Source organism: Rattus norvegicus, chromosome 1, assembly GCF_036323735.1.
Source record: "Rattus norvegicus strain BN/NHsdMcwi chromosome 1, GRCr8, whole genome shotgun sequence".
In the NCBI taxonomy this organism is placed as follows: domain Eukaryota; kingdom Metazoa; phylum Chordata; class Mammalia; order Rodentia; family Muridae; genus Rattus; species Rattus norvegicus.
The window spans coordinates 138918552-138937943 of NC_086019.1; the positions used below are offsets into that span (position 1 = coordinate 138918552).

General features: G+C 40.8%; 1 protein-coding gene across 22 annotated transcripts in view; it reads left to right on the forward strand.

Annotated features, from left to right (window-relative positions):
• Positions 1 to 19392, forward strand: part of Akap13 (A-kinase anchoring protein 13) — a 306957-nt gene that overhangs the window by 196107 nt on the left and 91458 nt on the right. For 2 of the 22 annotated variants that reach the window (XM_039105588.2, XM_039105591.2), the window contains exon 1: positions 3004 to 3771. The exons of 16 other annotated variants lie outside the window; for them this stretch is intronic. In XM_039105588.2, the coding sequence (XP_038961516.1) occupies positions 3691 to 3771 (81 nt within the window). In that variant the 5' untranslated portion in view covers positions 3004 to 3690. Of the gene's footprint in view, positions 1 to 2895; positions 3772 to 19392 lie in introns of those variants that run through there. 4 more of the 22 variants (XM_063284555.1, XM_063284552.1, XM_063284561.1 and 1 more) reach the window with 4 other exon arrangements.

A 19392-nucleotide genomic window follows, 5' to 3' on the forward strand; every position in this document is an offset into this window, starting at 1 on the left:
CTGAGCTGAATTGATCCTTGTGGGTCAAGCTTTACTTCTTTATGTTCTCTTTGAGCTTTAAGGAAAAAAAAATTGGCCACAAGCTTTCTGGCCCTTAGTGTCAGAATTTCCACTAGGTGGCACCCTAGTTCAGAAGCCTTGCAGTAGACTTCCTGTGAGCTCCTATCCTAACTGGAACCAAAGAACCACACAACATTAGTCCCTAAGATCTAAACAATTTGGATAAAGTATTAAATCAAGAAATATTTAACTCCTGAGCAGCAATGTGGTGGTTAAAGTGCGTGAAAATTCTTAGTAGACTCTCGTGTTAGAATACTTGGGATTCCATATTAGGCCCAGGACGTGATAATCTGACAGAGGGTGGGCTGACTCTCACATAGGGGAGAGAGGATCGATACTGTAAATAACGCCTACTGTACAAAAAGATCTGTATGTTTTCTTGCAAGTTCCCAAACTTGAAAGAACAGAGAAATGTACCTAAAGTCTCCTTTAAATTTGTAGCTTTCAGCTATGGTTTCGTTGTGAAATGATTGGTTGCTGTGTTTTAAAATCCTAACAGAATAACTGTTCAGTGGTTCCAGATGTTTTTGATAAAAACTTGGAAATGTAGCATCAGCAGTACAAGTACTGACTACAGATTCTGTCTTCCATGGGGGAGTGGCTGGCAGATCCAAAGGGGAAAGCAAACAGACTTTCTGCCCCACCCAGAGCATTTGTTCTCTGAGAAGAAACAGATTAGCAAGGACAATTTTAAATTGTCCTTTTATTATGTTTGTATGTGTAGAAAAGAGAAAATCTAGATTTCTAGGACAAAAAAAACCAACCAAAAGAAAAATCTAATGTACTTATTTCAAACAGTCCTCTAATGTCATCCAGAAAATTGTAATGGTTTTGAAACATTTCTGTCTGGTTATGTAAAGTTTCCAAGGACAAAGTCCATGGTTTTGACTTGTTTGTATCTTCTGCAAGGCCTAGGATGCCTATTAAATTGATATAGATTATCTTTTAGTTTGGTAGAGTTGGTATAGAAAAGGTTCACAGTGACTAAAGCATCTCTGATTCCCTAGAGAGATGCCTGGGAACTTGCAGGCAGGAAACATTTGATTCTAATTAGAACAGAAGGGAGAGGCAGTGAGGAACAAACCATTTGAGAACAGAGGGGAGACAGCTCTGTGCTCATTGGAAAGAGGAGATTCTAAATTATAACTTGGTGAAAGTTGATCCATAAAATATAATAGGCAGCCAGTTTTTTTGTACACTTAAGCCTGCCCCTCCAGGACCTTTGGATCTATGCCCTTAAACCACATAATATCAAAGTATTTGTACATTCCTGGATAGATTCCCATGTTTTTGGTTAGCTTAAGCAAGAATTTTATTTACAACTCCTTAATCTGTTTAATTGTCTTGTTTCTACTGTATTTAGCACTCTCTATGCTGAAAAGCAGCACATGCTTACTGTACGTGGTGCTGATGCAGGAGCGGCCTGCTCTAGAGGCACCAGAAAGAGGACATTGCCCACCTTCGTGCTTTTAATGTGCCTGTGATGGAATCAAGATGAGATTTGTGTTAGAAAGAGCTGAGACTGTGGTGTTTGGGTAGACAGAGGAATAAGAGACAAAACTGGCTACCTTAGCTGGGTTTGCTCTTTCCTTCTTTTAGGTAGACTAGCCTCTTTACACACCTGGCCTGAGGAAATGGTGACTCATGAGACCTTCATCACCCCCTTTACAGCTTCTAAGAGAAAATACCTTTCACCAACTTGGCTTGCAATATTGAGAAACTAGTATTTAGACTCTTCTCTTCCTTTCTGGTGCAGTATTCAAGACCGTACATTCACATTCTCCAAATCTGTGTAAGGGGCTGCAATGTGTCATCCTTAAAGAGAATGTAGGACAGCTTCTCACAGAAAGCTTTAGAATGTCTTTTCCCCTTTTTGGTTTTATTTTTGACACAAGATCTCTTTATATAGCCCTGTCTGTCATGGAACTCACTGTGTAGATTAGGCTGTCCTCGAATTCACAGAGATCTGCCTGCTCTGTCTCCCTAGTGCTGGGATTAAAAGCATATGTCCACACCTAGCCCACCTTTGGGATGATTTTAAGGTTTTTTTTCCCCCTCCATTTCTATCCTTTCATCTCTCTTTTCTGCTCCTTTGGTTCCTCTTCCTCCTTACCCCTCTAATGTTTATTACAGTGCAGAATATCTGAAAATGAATGACAGTGTCTGCTCCTAAGTCATAGGCAGTTGGCAACTGGAAAGGTCTGGAGAAGCAGGAAAACAGGCAAATGAAGTCACATAGTCCTGTGATTGAGAGATATGAAGGGCAGGGCAGGTCCCAAGAGTCCTAAGGGACATGCATACATTTCATCCTATGCCATCTCTTTAACTTTCTTTAGAACTTTCTCAGACCCCAGATGAAATAAAACCTTAACTGGTGATGACTTCTAAACCTTGCCAGACATTTTTATAGCTAATTCTACATCCTAGAGACATAACTCTGAAATACTTGGCTAACATTTTTCTGATATTAAATCACTGCATTGCATTCTGCAGGGAAATGCAGTATATGCCTTGGTTGGCTTCAGCGTTTTGTGTCGTTCCTGAATGGCTAAGGCTGTTGTACAGACTTGTAGTGTTGAGGATAACACCGCCTTTCTTTACTAGCATACTACTGGCATCAAAGGGACTGAGGTTGTTTCTTTGCAGTGTCTGACAGAGTCTTTTTCACTGGGGACTTGTGAGGAGGAGGAGCAGGAGGAAGCCTGTTGGAAAAGGAAGCCTTGTTTTTTCTCTTAGTCTGTAGATGAATCATGTTCCCACCACTGCAATTAGGTTTCCAAACCTCCAAGGCTGCTGGTGCAGATCTGAAAGGGCAAGTAATAACGATCTTGAGAGAGCAGGGTAAAGGGTGTGGAGGCTGCGGAGGGAGAGATGGGCTAGCTAGCGGCAGCCAGCTAGGGAGGGAGGGCGGGAGGACATCTGGAGGAGTGGTCTGTTTTCCTTGTACTCAGCCCGTCCTTAGATATTTTCAACTTAAGTCAAAATCCAGCCCTGCCGCTGAAAGAGCTTGGAGACTGGCTTAAAAACTGGATATTCTAGAAAGTACCTCTGGGTTTTTCTTTTATTTTCCCTGTCTTTCTTTCTTTTTCAACCCCTCCATATAGGTTTCCTTGTCTTTGTTGTTTTGAGGAATTCTCTCATGCCATCCCTTTGAGATAGCCACCTTTTTTTTTTTTTAAATCCTCTCTTTGTGGCAGAGTGCATACTGGGGTTTTATTACTGGCTCTGGGTTTTCTGGATACATGTGCCAACCATTATGCTTAGCCAGTTCGTCCTTAATTTTTCTACTGGAGTTCTCGGCAGTGATGGAAAAGATCTGTGCTTCTCTTTCAGTCAAGATCTGCACAGCAGCGATCTTGAGGCAGACCGCTTGTCTTATGAACTATAAACTCGTCGTCTTAGTGCTATGAGGCTGCCAGAAAGTTCCCACTTAGTTCACAGAATTGGAGTCTGCTTGGGTTTTTTCTTTCCTTAACCGGAGAGTTTTCTATATAGAGGAATCTGGAAGCAGAAGTCTCCTCCCGCCCACTGTGAGAAATTTGGAATTTCGGACCTGTGCGAGCACATTGGTCCCTGGATTCAGCAGATAGACGTCTGCATTTTGTCTCTTCTTTTCTGCATCTGTACAAAATGTATGAGCGGCACAAAAGGCGCTATAGTCTGTGTGACATCTCCAAGGTGGACAGGACTGTCGATGTGGTGTTGCTGAAGGTAAGAAGGGCCCATACCTCTTATGATCTGAAAGTCTCCAGGAAGACTTCTCTCTGTATCCTTACTGCCAGGTCTTGGTCCTTCCGAAACTAGGACAAAGTGTGAGAAAGCCTGGGATAACAGTAAGGAAAGAGCGGGGGGCCTGAGTACGGAATTTTTAAAATTCTTTAAAAGGAATGTGTGACCGTGTGTGTGTGTGTGTGTGTGTGTGTGTGTGTGTGTGTGTGTGTGTGTGTGTGTGTAAGCACTTATTACTAGAATACAAATTTACTTGCTCTAAAGTAGAATCTAAATGATCACAAAGGAGGGATCATTCTCAGAGCTGCCCTTTTGCTAGTTGCCTGTTTTCTGTTGTTTGCCCCATCCTCACACCTCAATTCCACCTCCCTTTTGCCTCAGTCTCTCTCTGTGTAAGTTTACTTTTCTGTCTGCCTCTTTGTCCTTTTGTCTGTGTAGGGCTTTGGTCTTTCCTATCTGCTGTTCTCCTGTCTCTCAGTGATAGTTCTCCAGGGGAAAGAGAAGTCAGTATTGTTTTGAAACTGTCTTTAGTTGACTTTTTTTCCTGCCGTAGCTTCTGAGCAGTGATAAGCTGCATTTATGTTTGCTTGATTTCACATTATTAGTAATGTTGGGTGTCTAAGCAGGAAGGGGGCGGAGTCTCTGGACAGGCTAATTGTTCACAGAACACATCCTTGAATCTAAAATTAGTAAGGACTTCTACATTCGGTAAGGCCAGAGTCTGGGAATGTTGGACAACTCATGAAGTACTTTTTGGAAGTTTAGCAGCTTTCTGGCAAAGGCGGGGAAATTGGGAGTCAGTCAAGTACTTCACAGATGCCGAATAACCTGAGTGTCTAAATTTGTTAGAGTGGAGCAGGTTAAGTAGAAAAGGAGTAATTTTGAATAAAGTACTAATATAATGTCTGGATTAAAGAAATAGTGGAAGTGTATTGTTGGTGTGTCAGGTCTGTTTAGTACTTGAGATAACCCACTTTCTCTTAAGACATTTCAATTTTTTGTGTGTATGGGTGGCATGTCTCACCTGTTGTAGTCAGAGGACAGCTTGGGGGAGTTCTGTCCTTCTACCCTGTGGGTCCTAGGGATTAAACTCAGGTCATCAGGCTTAGCAGCAAACACCTTTACCCACTGAGCCACCTCAGCCCTGTTCCACCATCCCTTTCCTCTTTGAGATAAACAGCGACTAAACTTGTGAAAGCAGCATAGTAAATTCAGACCTTCTTCCCTTGGCAGGCTAGGCTACTAGCATTCAAACCTTCTTCCCTTGGCCTCTCAGGTGTGGATTACCATACTTAGCCTCTCCCTAAGAGAAGCTGGCAGATGAGCTCAGAAACCTAGACACAGAAGCCAGTGAAATCCACATTGGGTGTGGCACTCAGAGGAGGTGTGATTTGTGGTGTAGTGGTGTCACTGCCCCTCAGTAATCACTGTCAGGTGGTTTAACTTGCCAGGCCTACTTTGTAATTTGGTGTTTTGAACTTGTTCCAAAGATGATGTTGGTTTTAATTTCTCCGAAAAGTCATTTCCTCTGAGAGATAACAATTATCTTTTGATATTTGCCCTCTTATATAAGAAATTTAGAGAGTCTACTTTCTAGGATCTTTGTCTTGTGCTTTCATGACCCTTTTGATTTAACAGGACAGGGAACTGCAGAGCACTCTCATTCTGTTTCACGGGAATCTCTCTTGCCTTTCTGCTCTTTCCCTCTCTCAGTGTGATTTTCTGGGGGGTTAGGGGAGACAGAAGAAAGCAAAAGAACAGTACTATTTAGGTGGCAGAAGTGGGGGGAAGGGATACGTGATGGCAAATAGCAAACTAATCATATGCGTATTAAAATGTGATAATGAAAACCATTAGTTTATACTTAAACTAATAAAGAAGGGCTGGAGAGACTCGGTGGTTAAGGACACTGATTGCTTTTGGAGAGGACCTGGGTTTGATTCCCAGTACATGAGTGGTGACTAACAGCCATCCCTAACTCCAGTTCCAGGGCATCCACTGCTCTCTTCTGATTTTCACATACATCAGGTTTGCACTTGGGGCACATATGTATTCTATACAGGTAAAAATACTCAAAATAAAATTTTAAAAATCAAATCAAATAAAAGGAGTGCTAAAAATATGTAGTGTCATACAACTTAGTTGAGCTTATATGAGGTAAGCTAACTCAGTTCAGGCTTCTTAATTTGTAGACACTATTTTTATATTTCCCTTCTCTATGATTTATTTGACTTGAGAGTTATTTGTCAGGCAGTGACTATTTTATCCCATTTCCTATGAGGAAGTACTAGAAATATGACTGAGAACTGAGGGACTGAGTCTAAGAGAATCTTCATAAGATCAACAGTAACCAGAGAAACATGCACAAACTGTGTGTTAGGACAGAAACAAGTAGAATGCTTCATTCGGGCCAGTGCTCAGAGGCCAAGAAGATGTCTGTCTATATGAAGGATGAAGGAAGAGTTCTAGAAATAATGAACGAAGTCTCTGGGAAAGAGAGAAACTGATGGATACTTCCTGAAAGGTGGGAACATTCTGCATAGCATGCAGCGAGTTAATTATAAAGAAACTGGAGCCAGAACTGATGTGCAAAAGCAAGCAGCCGTGGTGAGAATCCTTCCCTCTTTGCTTTAAAAGATCATTCCGGCAGTGTGGGGATGGGTATATTAGGCTGCCATTATGGCTTTGTGAAGTAAAATTAGGAGAGAATAGATAGACACTAAGACATACGCATGGGATGTTTGCAATCTTAATCATCATCCCTCTTCACATACAAGAAACAGGTTAGAGTGGTAGTACTTCCCCTTGTTGTCACCCTTCATAGGTAATCAATGATGGGATGCAGACCAAAGTCAGACTCCTCACAGCCAGTGCATTGTCTTGCTGTCCTAAGGCTCCCTTGAGTTGGCCCATTCCTTTTATTATATGAGTATATACACAGAGGCAGTCACACACACACACACACACACACACGTATATGATTTTTTATTGTAGACTTGTATTGCAAGAAATCTTAGACATTCTGTTGGTTAATTCTTTGCCAATATGGGAATTCTTTTTATGACACTTTGGATAGGTGCACGATATCCAGAGTTCATTTTGGCTCACAATTTGTAGCAGGTTTTTCCCTATAATTCTTTTGCCTCTTCCTCTTCCTCCCTCTCAGTGGTGTTCTCCAGTTACTTTCACATTATTTTGAATTTCAGTATTTTCTATTAGCATTTTAAAGTTCATTTGAGGGACTGAGAAATGGTTCAGTCAATAAAGTTCCTGGGCTTAGGTCCCTAGAGTCTGTGTAAATGTCAGGTGTGGCGTGCACACTTGTATTTCCGTGCTATGGAGATGGAGACAGGAGAATTCCTGAGGCTTGCTGACTAAGCTAACTGACAAAGATCAGTAAGTTCAGTGAGAGATTGTCTGAACTGTAAAATAGAGTTTGATGAAGGAAGATACCAGTAGTGCCCTCTGGCTTCCTTACCTGTGTGCAAACATTCCATTGGATGCATGTACCACTTTAAATACTCAGGTGATCCTCTATACATTCTCACCATACTTTTACATAGAAGTTTACAAAGTTGTTCATTTTTCATCTTATCAGTTTACCTGTGCATACAGACAGAATGAGATATCATAATCTTATTTTTAAATGTAACAGATTTTTTTAAATGATTTTACTGTCTTAACTCTGATTGGCATTGAACTTGTTATATAGCCCAAGTTGATTGGAACTCACAGAGTTCCACCTGCTTCTGTCCTTTCAGTGCCAGGATTAAAGGTGTGGGCCATCATGTCTGGCTTTAATAGATATTTCTTGATTGAAATGAATTGACGTTTTATAAATACAAATTTTAAGATTTAAGATTTGTAAATACAGATTCATAAGCCTTGTGCTAACATAATTTTAATTAACTTTAATGTAAAAATAACTAATAACTTTAATGTAAAAATACAGAAATGAAATACAGCAGTAATCTCAAGGTTTAGATTGTGAACCTTTTGCTTTGTTACTCCATACTTAGAACTCCAGTTCCTAACCTTTGACATTCAAATAATTCCCTCTGAATTAGCGTCAGCATTCCCCATTTGTGCTATATACCTGTACTTTCTATGGCTTACTCTAAATTCCAGTCTACATTGTTTATCACTTCTGTATAATTTCTTGTCCGACTGTCTGCCTATAAGAGTCAAGGTCTCAGTAGCCCAAACTAGCTTGAACTCACTACATAGCTGAGGTAAATTCCTAATAGTCCTGCCTCCACTCCCCAGGTGCCATGACTACAGCCCTGACTCTGTTCCAGGCTTTCTGAAATGTCTTAGAAACAACAGGGCCTAGCTGGATAGTCTTCCCCTGATCTCCCAACCAAGGACACTACTCATCCTTGGTTGACATCCCTTTTCCTTTGCATGTGACATTTCTCCCCTGCCTCCTCATTCTCTTCTCTTTCATGGCTTCTGGCTCTTTGGATAAATGGTTTGTTAGTATGAATCATGTGTTTAAAATGGGATATGAGGGGCTGGGGATTTAGCTCAGTGGTAGAGCGCTTACCTAGGAAGCGCAAGGCCCTGGGTTCGGTCCCCAGCTCCAAAAAAAAAAAAAATGGGATATGAAATAACTTTGTTGGCAGGGCCCTTTGGTACCAGCGTGCCCTTCCCCATTGTTCTACAAGAAGTCAATGTTGACTTCATGTGTTGACTGATGAGAACCTTCCATAGCCAGACTGAGGCTATGGCAAATGAGCGCATTCTTAGAAGACTGCAAGTGCTGTGGCTTACTCCCACACTAGCATACCAGAGAGGAGGGGCCCATCAGTGTGTGACCAGACGGAAATGTAAGATTGGTGCCTGATTTAAGGTGACTTTAAGATCCAGTGTGTCTAGCAGTTTAATAAGTTTGAGTACCTGGAAAAACACAAACCTATTATTAATAGTAACATTAATCTTAATGTTACTGAAAATTTAATGAAAGCCAATTTCGTAGCTAACAATTCAGAATGCTAGTTTAATGGTCACAGGATTTCTAAGTGTTTTCTTTATGACAATAAAAATACTTAGAAAATGGCAGTCCCCTCTGTGTGCTCATTGCTTAGATAGGCCATACAGTCTCATTAGCTGAAACTCAGAAGGAATAGTCTGTCTCTCTGGCCCTAGGAAGGCTTAGCAAAAGCCTTTCCCTGAAAAATCTGCATCCCTTAAAAATTTGAGGGCAGATTAGAACAAAACTGAAGGACATGCAGAGGTCAGGACTAATGGCAGCCAGCTGTAGTTTCTCAGGTGCAGTGTGTTTACCTGATGGGATTTTAGGTCAGACCTTGGCATACATATTCAGGTGGTGGATTTTTGCTTCCTTTCCTTCAGCCTTTATCTTTGGATTGCCTAAAAAGGTTGCAGAGGAAATAAATATTTGTGATGCCTGGGAAGACTGGATGTTGCCATAGCCTGTATTATTAGAATGTTCAGTTACAGTCAGTAGCACGGACACTGCCAGAAACAAGACAAAAACATGTACCTCTATTGTCAAACTGGTAGATTCTCAGGATGGGTGGTTCTGGCTATCACAGAGGTCCTGGGCTACACTGAAGGAATGAAAAGAATACCAGACTGGGTCTGACATTTGTTACAATGTGCCTTTCATTATCCTGTACTCTGTATACTGCAACTCACTAGAACCTTGGAGTTCTGAGTGGTATCTATCTGAGCTGGGGTTTGTGGCAGTACCTATAGGCAAAGCAAAAAACATTTTTTTAATGTTCTGAGTGACTTCTGTCTCCAAATGATGCAGGTATTAAAATCTATTTCTAACTTTTACCTACCTCAGTAAAGTTTCTGAATCACCTTGGACTAGTCTCTACTTCTCCTATTCACTGAGTCACTTGTCCACTCTGTATTTTATTCATAGCTCTGTGGTTACACGAGAGCAAAATCTATGTGGGCAATCTCATTATCATTATAGCATGTTCAATTTTTATTAACCACCCAAATGATCGCAGTGTCCACAGTGATCTGAACTTTTCGCTTAACCTACTCAGAATTACATTTTTTTAAAAATACCAACAAAAAAAGTATAGTGCAAGCAACCAGTTTCTTTTTTTTTTTTTTTATTAACTTGAGTATTTCTTATATACATTTCGAGTGTTATTCCCTTTCCCGGTTTCCGGGCAAAATCCCCCTCCCCCCTCCCCTTCCTTATGGGTGTTCCCCTCCCAACCCTCCCCCCATTGCCGCCCTCCCCCCATAGTCTAGTTCACTGGGGGTTCAGTCTTAGCAGGACCCAGGGCTTCCCCTTCCACTGGTGCTCTTACTAGGATATTCATTGCTACCTATGGGGTCAGAGTCCAGGGTCAGTCCATATATAGTCTTTAGGTAGTGGCTTAGTCCCTGGAAGCTCTGGTTGCTTGACATTGTTGTACTTTTGGGGTCTCGAGCCCCTTCAAGCTCTTCCAGTTCTTTCTCTGATTCCTTCAACGGGGGACCTATTCTCAGTTCAGTGGTTTGCTGCTGGCATTCGCCTCTGTATTTGCTGTATTCTGGCTGTGTCTCTCAGGAGCGATCTACATCCGGCTCCTGTCGGTCTGCACTTCTTTGCTTCATCCATCTTGTCCAATTGGGTGGCTGTATATGTATGGGCCACCTGTGGGGCAGGCTCTGAATGGGTGTTCCTTCAGTCTCTGTTTTAATCTTTGCCTCTCCCTTCCCAGCCAAGGGTATTCTTTTTCCTCATTTAAAGAAGGAGTGAAGCATTCACATTTTGATCATCCGTCTTGAGTTTCGTTTTTTCTAGGGATCTAGGGTAATTCAAGCATTTGGGCTAATAGCCACTTATCAATGAGTGCATACCATGTATGTCTTTCTGTGATTGGGTTAGCTCACTCAGGATGATATTTTCCAGTTCCAACCATTTGCCTACGAATTTCATAGACTCGTTGTTTTTGATAGCTGAGTAATATTCCATTGTGTAGATGTACCACATTTTCTGTATCCATTCCTCTGTTGAGGGGCATCTCGGTTCTTTCCATTTTCTGGCTATTATAAATAAGGCTGCGATGAACATAGTGGAGCACGTGTCTCTTTTATATGTTGAGGCATCTTTTGGGTATATGCCCAAGAGAGGTATAGCTGGATCCTCAGGCAGTTCAATGTCCAATTTTCTGAGGAAAAGCAACCAGTTTCTTAGTATGTAAACACCTTGGCTATAGAGATAATTTTGGGGGAAGGAAAGGGTCTAATAGATGATGTAACATTGCTATGTCAGAAATACCTGTTAACTTTTGATCTCTTACAGCACATGTGACAAAAGTGTTGCCACACATGTGCCGTGCCTGGCATTATATCTGATCAACAGCAAGCATATGAAAATGCTTCTAACAGAGCCACACAGTGTAGCTTTTAGTTGCCATGAGAATGAGGTTGTGGAGGTGAAGAAGAAAACTGAGCGATGCAAACCTGTGTGCCGCATCAGGGGTTCCGAAATAGGGCAAGAGGAGAGAGTACTGTTTAAACCAGCTTCTCTGTCTCGAGAGCTTACTCACATGGTAAGCACAGTACTATCCACACTGGAATATGATATGCTTGGCATTGCTTTTACACAGGATGTGGTTGAAAGTGCTGATGCATGATTTAGTATTCTTTCTCTACTCGCTGCAACATGGAGATCGCCCTCTGGCTACTGGCATTGACCATGACTGGTAGCATCTGGCTCAGATTACTGGCTATAATTTTGGCTTTGTGGGATATATGTCAACTTTTGTTTAAATAAGTTTGCATCTCTTAACTGCTGTACACTCACTTTTTAATCTGTGATAAAATATACATAATTTACCCTTTTAACTACTTTTGGGTACACTATACAGTTCCATGTTATTTAGTTATACTTTTTTTTTTATAAGCATCACAACTAGAAAGATCAAAACATTTCTGTTTTTCCAAAGTGGAACTTCTCACCTGTTAAACAATAAGTCTTCATTCCTGTCCCTGGAAACCATCATTCTGCTTTCTGATTCTGCCTGCTCTGGGTCCCTTATGTAAGTGGAGTCATGCAGTATTTGTTTGTTTGTGGCTGACTGGCTGTCTTACATCACTTAGCATAACATCTGAAGTTTATACAAATTGTAAGATGCGTCAGAGTTCCTTTTTTAAGGCTAAATAACATTCTTTGTGACATCATATACTTTCGTTCACACGCCGACCCCCTGAGCTGTGCTAGCTGTTCAGCTATTATGAGTGGTGTTCCTCTGACCATGTGTGTAAGTACCTGTTTGAATCCCTGCTTTTATTCTTTGGGTGTATGACCGGAATTGAAATTGCCGAGCCAAGATAATTGTGGTTTTTAGGAATGTCTATGTTGTTTTCTCCAGTGGCTCTAACATTTTACATGGTTTCTACCAGCAGTTTTCAAAAGACTTCCAGTTTCTCTGCATTCCCAAATAACAGTATATGATTATGAAGTGATGGCCCATTCTGGTTTGCTTTGCATTTCCCCAATGTATACTTTTATGCTCTTTGTATTCATAGGAAGCCAGTGAGTTGAGCTGTCTTCAGCTAATCTCACCTGCAGATAATGTGTATCTAACCAAGTCTGGGTCTAGACACACTTTTGTAAACATACTGCCTCAACAGTGTGTGACCTTGTCGAGCCTTTTGTCAAACTGTTACATCTCAGAGTCAACATAATTAAAGCACCTATCATCATTTTTCATCTAAATTTTCTGCATCTTTTTATTGTGGATCCCTCCATGTCTCTCTTTTTCTGGATTCTACCTTTTCCCACAGTTTTCCATTTACGTCTTTTTCTGGATTCTAAAGGAAGCCTCCATGTGCTGCCACTAGGCCAGAGTAGTTCAGATTCCTCTTCTCTGGCCTTTGTCTTCCGTATCCCCACCTATTGTCCAGTTCCCATTTGTTTCTGTATTTCTATAGTGACTTTCTCAGTACAGTACTGAACTTTTTCTTAGTGCAAATACTTGTGAAAATCACTGGGCTTTTTTTGCTTCTAAATATCAGATGCAAAAGTCTCTAATATCTACATAGGCTCCAGCGCCCTGGGTTCTAATACAAATGGTGCCTGTGCCCAACAAAGGCACCATAGCTTCCCTTAGAGTCCTAACAGTCCTCTTACTCAAAGGGCTTAGGACCCCTCCCCTTCTCCCTTTCATTGAAAATATCTCTTTTTTCCTTACATAATAAATCATGATTATAGTTTTTCTCCCTCTATTCCTCCCAACTTCTCCCCACCTTCCCTCCCATCCATATTCACCTCTTTCTGTCCCACAGTAGAAAACAGTCTTCTAAGGAATTAAAAATGAGTTAAAAACTAACACACACCAGAATAGGGAAAAACAAGTAAACATAAGGAAAAGAGTCCAAGAAGAAAAGGCACAAAAAAACAGGTACAGATACGGAAATACACTCATTTGCACACTCCAGAATCACATAAAAATATTAGATTGGAAGCCATAATGTATAGGCAGAGGACCTAAAAGACAAAAAGAGAGAAGAAAATGTAAATAAAATGAAATTTAAATTAAAAAGTGATAAGATTTAAAAGGAAAAAAAAAAAACCCTAACAGGACATCATGTGACAGACTCCAAAGATACCGTTGGGAGTTGTCTTCTGTCGGTGTCTACTGCTAAGTATGCAGCCTGCCCTGAGCAGTTCGGCTCTCCAGTGAAACTCCCCTGGAGAAAACTGAGTTTGCATTCGCAATTAGCTGCCAGTTGGAGATGGCCTCTGGGTTAGGGAGCAGGGGCACAGCTACCTGCTTCACCCTCAGCACCCTGTCTGACACAGGCCATCAGGCCCTGTGCATGCTGCCTCAGTCTCTGTGAGGGCTGGGATGGGTCTTAACTGTTTTTGCTCTGTTTTTTTTTTCACTTGCGGCTCAAATTACAGACTGTTGTTAACTTCCGTGTGAGTGCTGGAAATGGAACCCAGATCCTGTGGAAGAACAGCAAGTGTTCATAACCATTGAGCCATCTCTACAAACCAGTAGCAGCCTTTTTATAGTTGATTTTTACTTCTCTGTAACAGCAGGCACAGTGGATATGGCTCCCCCTTTAGCTTATTGCTTCCTTAACTTCCTTAACGAATATCCCACAGTCCTGGGTCTTCTAGGTTAGTGCGTGTAGTGTGTATAATCTCTTCACGTAGCCCATCTGCTGGGGGGAGTGCGCACATGTGTGTTCACAATCATGCATGTCTGCCTGCCTGCCTGTCTGAAATATAACATTTGTAACTTGACCAAAAAAGATATATGTAAGGCTAGAATTTTTGTCCACAGTAATACATATTGTCTTGGTCGGCACATAGTGCTTAGCCTATAGGATGCTAGGGCAAGCTTATTGACCACACTGAAACAATCTTCTCATGGAAACTCCCAGTTCTCGGAGGACAAGTTCTTTAACTTTCAAAGTTTTAAGATGTGGTATAGTCCTCGATCACAGAACGTGTTTAACTTTTTTTTTTCAGGGAAGAATAAAGCTATCTGTGATGAGCATCCCCTAGTACCTCATTTTTCAAAAACTAACAAAATGTATTATTTTACTTTAAAAGAAAAGCTTGCTTTAGGAGAGATGCAAGGCCACCTTGTTATTATGACAAGAAAAATCACAGATAAGAACAAAACATTGACAAAATGTGGCAAAATCGCTAAATGGTATAGCCCTCTTGGAAAACAACCCAAAGTTCCCAAAAAGTGAAATCTAAGTTACCATATGCGTAATTTAGCAGTCCATTTCTAGGTATATTCTTAAGGGAAATAAAAACATCTGGCCTCAAAAAAAAAGCTTGTATAAATCATGTGTGTAAAATGTTGATAGTATTATTTATTCATAGCAGCTAGAAAGTCAAGATGACCCAAATGTTTACAATTTGATGAATAGATAAGTAATTATGGAATATTATTTGGAATTAATGAAACACTAATACTACAACACAGATGAATATTGCATACATTTTGCTAAGTGAAAGAAACATCACAAAAGACTAACCAGTTATACACGTTATATTTATATAAAACAGTTATATTCATAAGACCTGTTTATAGTAGGCAGATCAGTGACGGAAGATGGCTAGTGCTTGTCTAGGACCAAGAGAAAAGGATTTAAATGTTGGGTTTCTGTTATTGCCCTGGCAGTGCTGTGAAATTAAATGATGGTGATGATTAGATAGCTCAGCAAATAGTCTAACCGATTAAGTTTACAGTCTAAATGACTTCAGTTTTGTGGGACAAGAATTTAAATAAAGATATTAAAATGCAAAATTTTACAGTTGCACATGCTCAGTTGCATGCATGTTCTCGTGCACACATACAAAATAAACACAGGCTGCATCCTGAGTTCTTTGGAAGAGGAAAAGAATGTAAGTGGAAGAGCGAGCGAATCCAGAGAACTTTTTTACATTTCTTTAAAAGACAGCTTTCGTGTAATAGATTTTGGTCATGTTTTTCTGTCCCCTAACTCCTCCCAGAACCTCAGCACCTCCCTACCCACCCAACTTTGTTTTCTTCCCTCTCTTTCCCAAACAGAAACAAAAACAGTATGACAAATAAAAACTGCTAAAACGAAGAGCCCACAAAAAGTGCAGCAATAACAGCAGGAAAGCATGGGGCTCATTTTGTGATGGCTACTACTCCTGAGCACTGGGCCTGCCCTGATTTATATACCCTGTGGCACTTAATTGAGGAAAACTAAGTTTCCTTTGCCAGCAGTTATCTATTGCAGATAGCTCTTCATGCACTTATCTCTCAGTGCTGGGACCCCGACTAGCTTGAATCTTTGCAGATCTTGTGCAATGGTGGCACTCTCTGTGAGTTCTTACACATTTAGGAAACACTGTTCCCCTGCACTCCTCCACCACCTCTGGCTCGTACAGTCTTCTTACCTCCTCTACCTCATAGATCCTGCACCTTGAGGGGTTTGATGAAAGCATCCTCTCTAGGGCTAACTGCATCCGAGTCTCTTACTTTCTGTACACTGTGCAGTTGTAGGCTCTGTTGATTCCCATCTACTACAAGAAGCTTCTCTGGTGAGGGTTGAACGAGGCACTGTCTATGGGTGCAGCAGCATACCATTTGCCATTTCATGGCTATATATTTTAGCAGAGGAATAGTCGTAGGGTTTTCCCTGAGCCCTTGATTCCCTAGACCTATGTTCCTGACCTCTAGCACTATCAGGTTCCGTCCGTAGAACAGACCTTAAGTAAGTGCAGCCATTTGTGTCACTGTTTCACCAGTGTATGGCACAGGCAGATAGCTGTTGTAAGCCTCGGGGTTTGGAGCCAGCTACCCTGATGCTTGCCTTCTCTCATAGCGTGAAGAGAACTTTCCAGCACCCTAAGCGTTACTTGGGAATGCTAGGCATGAAGCTTCCATCTAGAGTTTAGCTAAAACTGTACAATCTTGGGGTTTGGTTTTTCAAGACAGGGTTTCTCTGTGTAGCCCTGGTTGTCCTGGACTCTTTGTGGACCAGGCTAGCCTCAAACTCATAGAGTTCAACCTGCTTCTACCTCCTGAGTGCTGGAGTTAAAGGTGTATGCCACCATGCCCACCTTCTAATTTTTTTTAATACTGACAAGTATTAAACAAGAAAGGGAGAGAAAGACATATACAGAAACTTCTTGTACCTGTCTTAGCAAAGTGAACTCATTATAGTAACCTATGCCTCCCTATGTCAACTGCAATGATTATTAAACAATTATTAAATAAAATTAGAATATAACCATAAAATAAAAGTTAAGAAACTTTAGAAAAGTTGAAAGGAATATTAGTTTATGATCATTCAAGTATAATTGCTCACTTAAAATTCAGTCAAATTAGAATTTTTTTTTTGCTACAAAGGGATGATTATTTTGCCATATTCAGTACCTATTTGTTTTCTAAAATTAATAATACTGATTGTTTTAAAATGTGGGGTAGTTGTGAAACTTTAGCTTTCTTAAGCTAGTAAGTTAACTTGTGTCTTAATAGGACTGTTTGACATACACTCACCCTTCGAAAGCATCTAGAGCAAAAGGGTCAGTCACCAGACCTGCAGACATGCATGAGGCTTCTGGAAGGTTTCCTAACACTAGTATTTCCTCACCACATAATATATTCTCTTAAAGAGATTCTATTTTACCTTAATTTTGTTTTCATTCTCATGAGTTGTTGCACAGTGGAGTGATGGCTAAATGTAACATAGCATTGCTTAGCCTGAGAGAAACAGAGTTTAGTGAGTGCATATTCAAGAAGAGTGTTTCCTTTACATGTCGGCCATGGAGCAGAGTTGATCTTGAAAAGGGTTAAAATTTGAAGACACAGGCTTTGCCAAAATATTGGCTGACAAGGTCACCGGGAGCCCTGGAGAGGGGAGCGGCATAGTTCAGGGAGACAGACCCGCTTCCATGTTCTTCACGCTGATGTTTGCGACTGCGCTCAACTTTGTTATTTATGTCATCTACGTTTATTTCAGTGTTTCTGCCACCTCTGTTATACTAAAGGGCAAAGGACTTTTACGTTTCCCACTTCAGAATTTCCTTCCATGCTGAGCTATGAGAGCTTTGATTGCTAACAGAGAAACATCTCACAGTAAAAATGACATACAGGTTAAAAAGTTAGAAAATTCTCCACGCCACTACTTGGAGATTTTTGTTTGTTTGTTTCTTTGTTTTAGTTTGGCTTTACCGATTTTTTAAAAAGAAAGTCTGCCGAGGCTTGGAGAAGTGGCTCGGCAGCTCAGAGCACATAGTGCTCTTGCAGAGTTTGGTTCTCAGCACCCATGTCGGATCCCTCACAGTACCCTGGTCTCCTCGGGCACAGGCATTCACATGTACACACACAGCGTAGTAATAATCCCTTCAAGCTGTTGCTCTGAAGGATGAGGGCAATGTTTTGAAGTCACTGACTTTGGTTACTGCTAGCTGTACATGCCCAGGTCACCTTTGTGGAGAGGATCTTCTGTGTAATCCAGGCAAGCTACTGAAACTACGTTCCACTTCGACCACTCGTTCTTGCTGTCTTTCTTTCTGTGCTAATGAAACAGCAGAGATGAGCAATTGGTGTCCATCTGATGTACCTAAACTTGCAGTTGCTCACAAGTAATTTATTTCTCCTGTTGTCAAAAATAGGAAGAAAAGGCCACGTCCTTCAGCAAAGTCCTCATTCAACTTGGTGTGCATTAAATACAATTATTTTTATCAGCACAGCAGTTCAATTTTTTTCACTAGTGACCACAAATATAATGGGTATATTTTATATTCTACAGGCCACTAAATAAAACCATGGCCTCTTCTGGCATTGTAATTATTCATCTATATAATAACTTATTTGTGTTATTCAGAATTTCAGTTTAATTTCAGTGGGATTAAAAGTTAAAGTACTGATAGAAACTATTTTGTATGTTATACTTTTGAGGGTCTAATTTATACGCAAAATATCCACTGGTATAGGGATATAGTTGAGCTGTAGATCGCTTGAATATCAGCCACAGTGCCCTGCATTTGATCCTTATCACCAGGATACACACACATACCCACCCATTTTATTTTTGCATTTTGGTGAGTTTTAATAAATATTATATAGTCATCACTCTATAACACGGAAGTACATTGATTCGGCTCAAAAGTTCCTCTGTCTTACCTCCTCTTCTTCTCCCTGCTAATCACTAATATGTCTTTTGGTGCTGAAATTTTACCTTTTCTAAAATGACATACAGATTAAAAACATACAGTAAGTAAGCGTCTGCGTCTAGTCTTTGCCATCTGCCTTTCAGCATAAAATTATCCGTGTTGTTTTAATCAGTAGATCATTCCTTACAAATGTTGCATCATATGGATGTAAGACAAGTTATTTCTGTCAGTCCGAGTCTATCATGAGTTAAGCTGCCATTAAAAAGTCTTAGTACAGAAATATGTTTGGGCCTGGAAAGATTGTTCAGTAGGTCAAGGTACTTGCCGACAAGGCTGATAACCTGAGTTTGATAACAGGGATTTATATTGTGGTATAAGGGAACCAACTGCCTCAGGTATTTCTGACTAATACACACCATGGCATGAGCACGCATGCCACACACACACACACACACACACACACACACACACACAGAGAGAGAGAGAGAGAGAGAGAGAGAGAGAGAGAGAGATGAAGGATCTTAAAGGAAAGATTTTGCTTTTATTAGTAATTTTAACCCATTGCTGGGTAAAATATGAGTGTTGTTTGACATTGCAGATGCTGCTAGCCTAGTTTGTAAACTTTGACTATCCTTTCACATGACATTAGTAGTATGTCCATGTCCCCATTACTTTACATTCTGGCAAACACTTTGTACTCTTAGTCTTTAATCTTAGATGTTCTAGTGGACATATATTTGTATGACTATGAGGTTTATTTTAATTTTTTTATGTATGCCATGTGCATGCAGGTACCCATCCCCCAGAGGCCAGAAGAGGCCATCAGAGTCTCTGGAACTGGAGTTCCAGGCAGTTCTGAGCTGCCTGACATAGGTTTCCTCTGAAAGGGCAGCGGGCGCCCCAACCCACTGTTCAGTCTTCCTTACTGTTTCCGCTTCTATTCTGTTGAATGGCACTGCTAGGACTGCTTTCCTGTGTACATCTTATATCCATTCGTGCTGTTA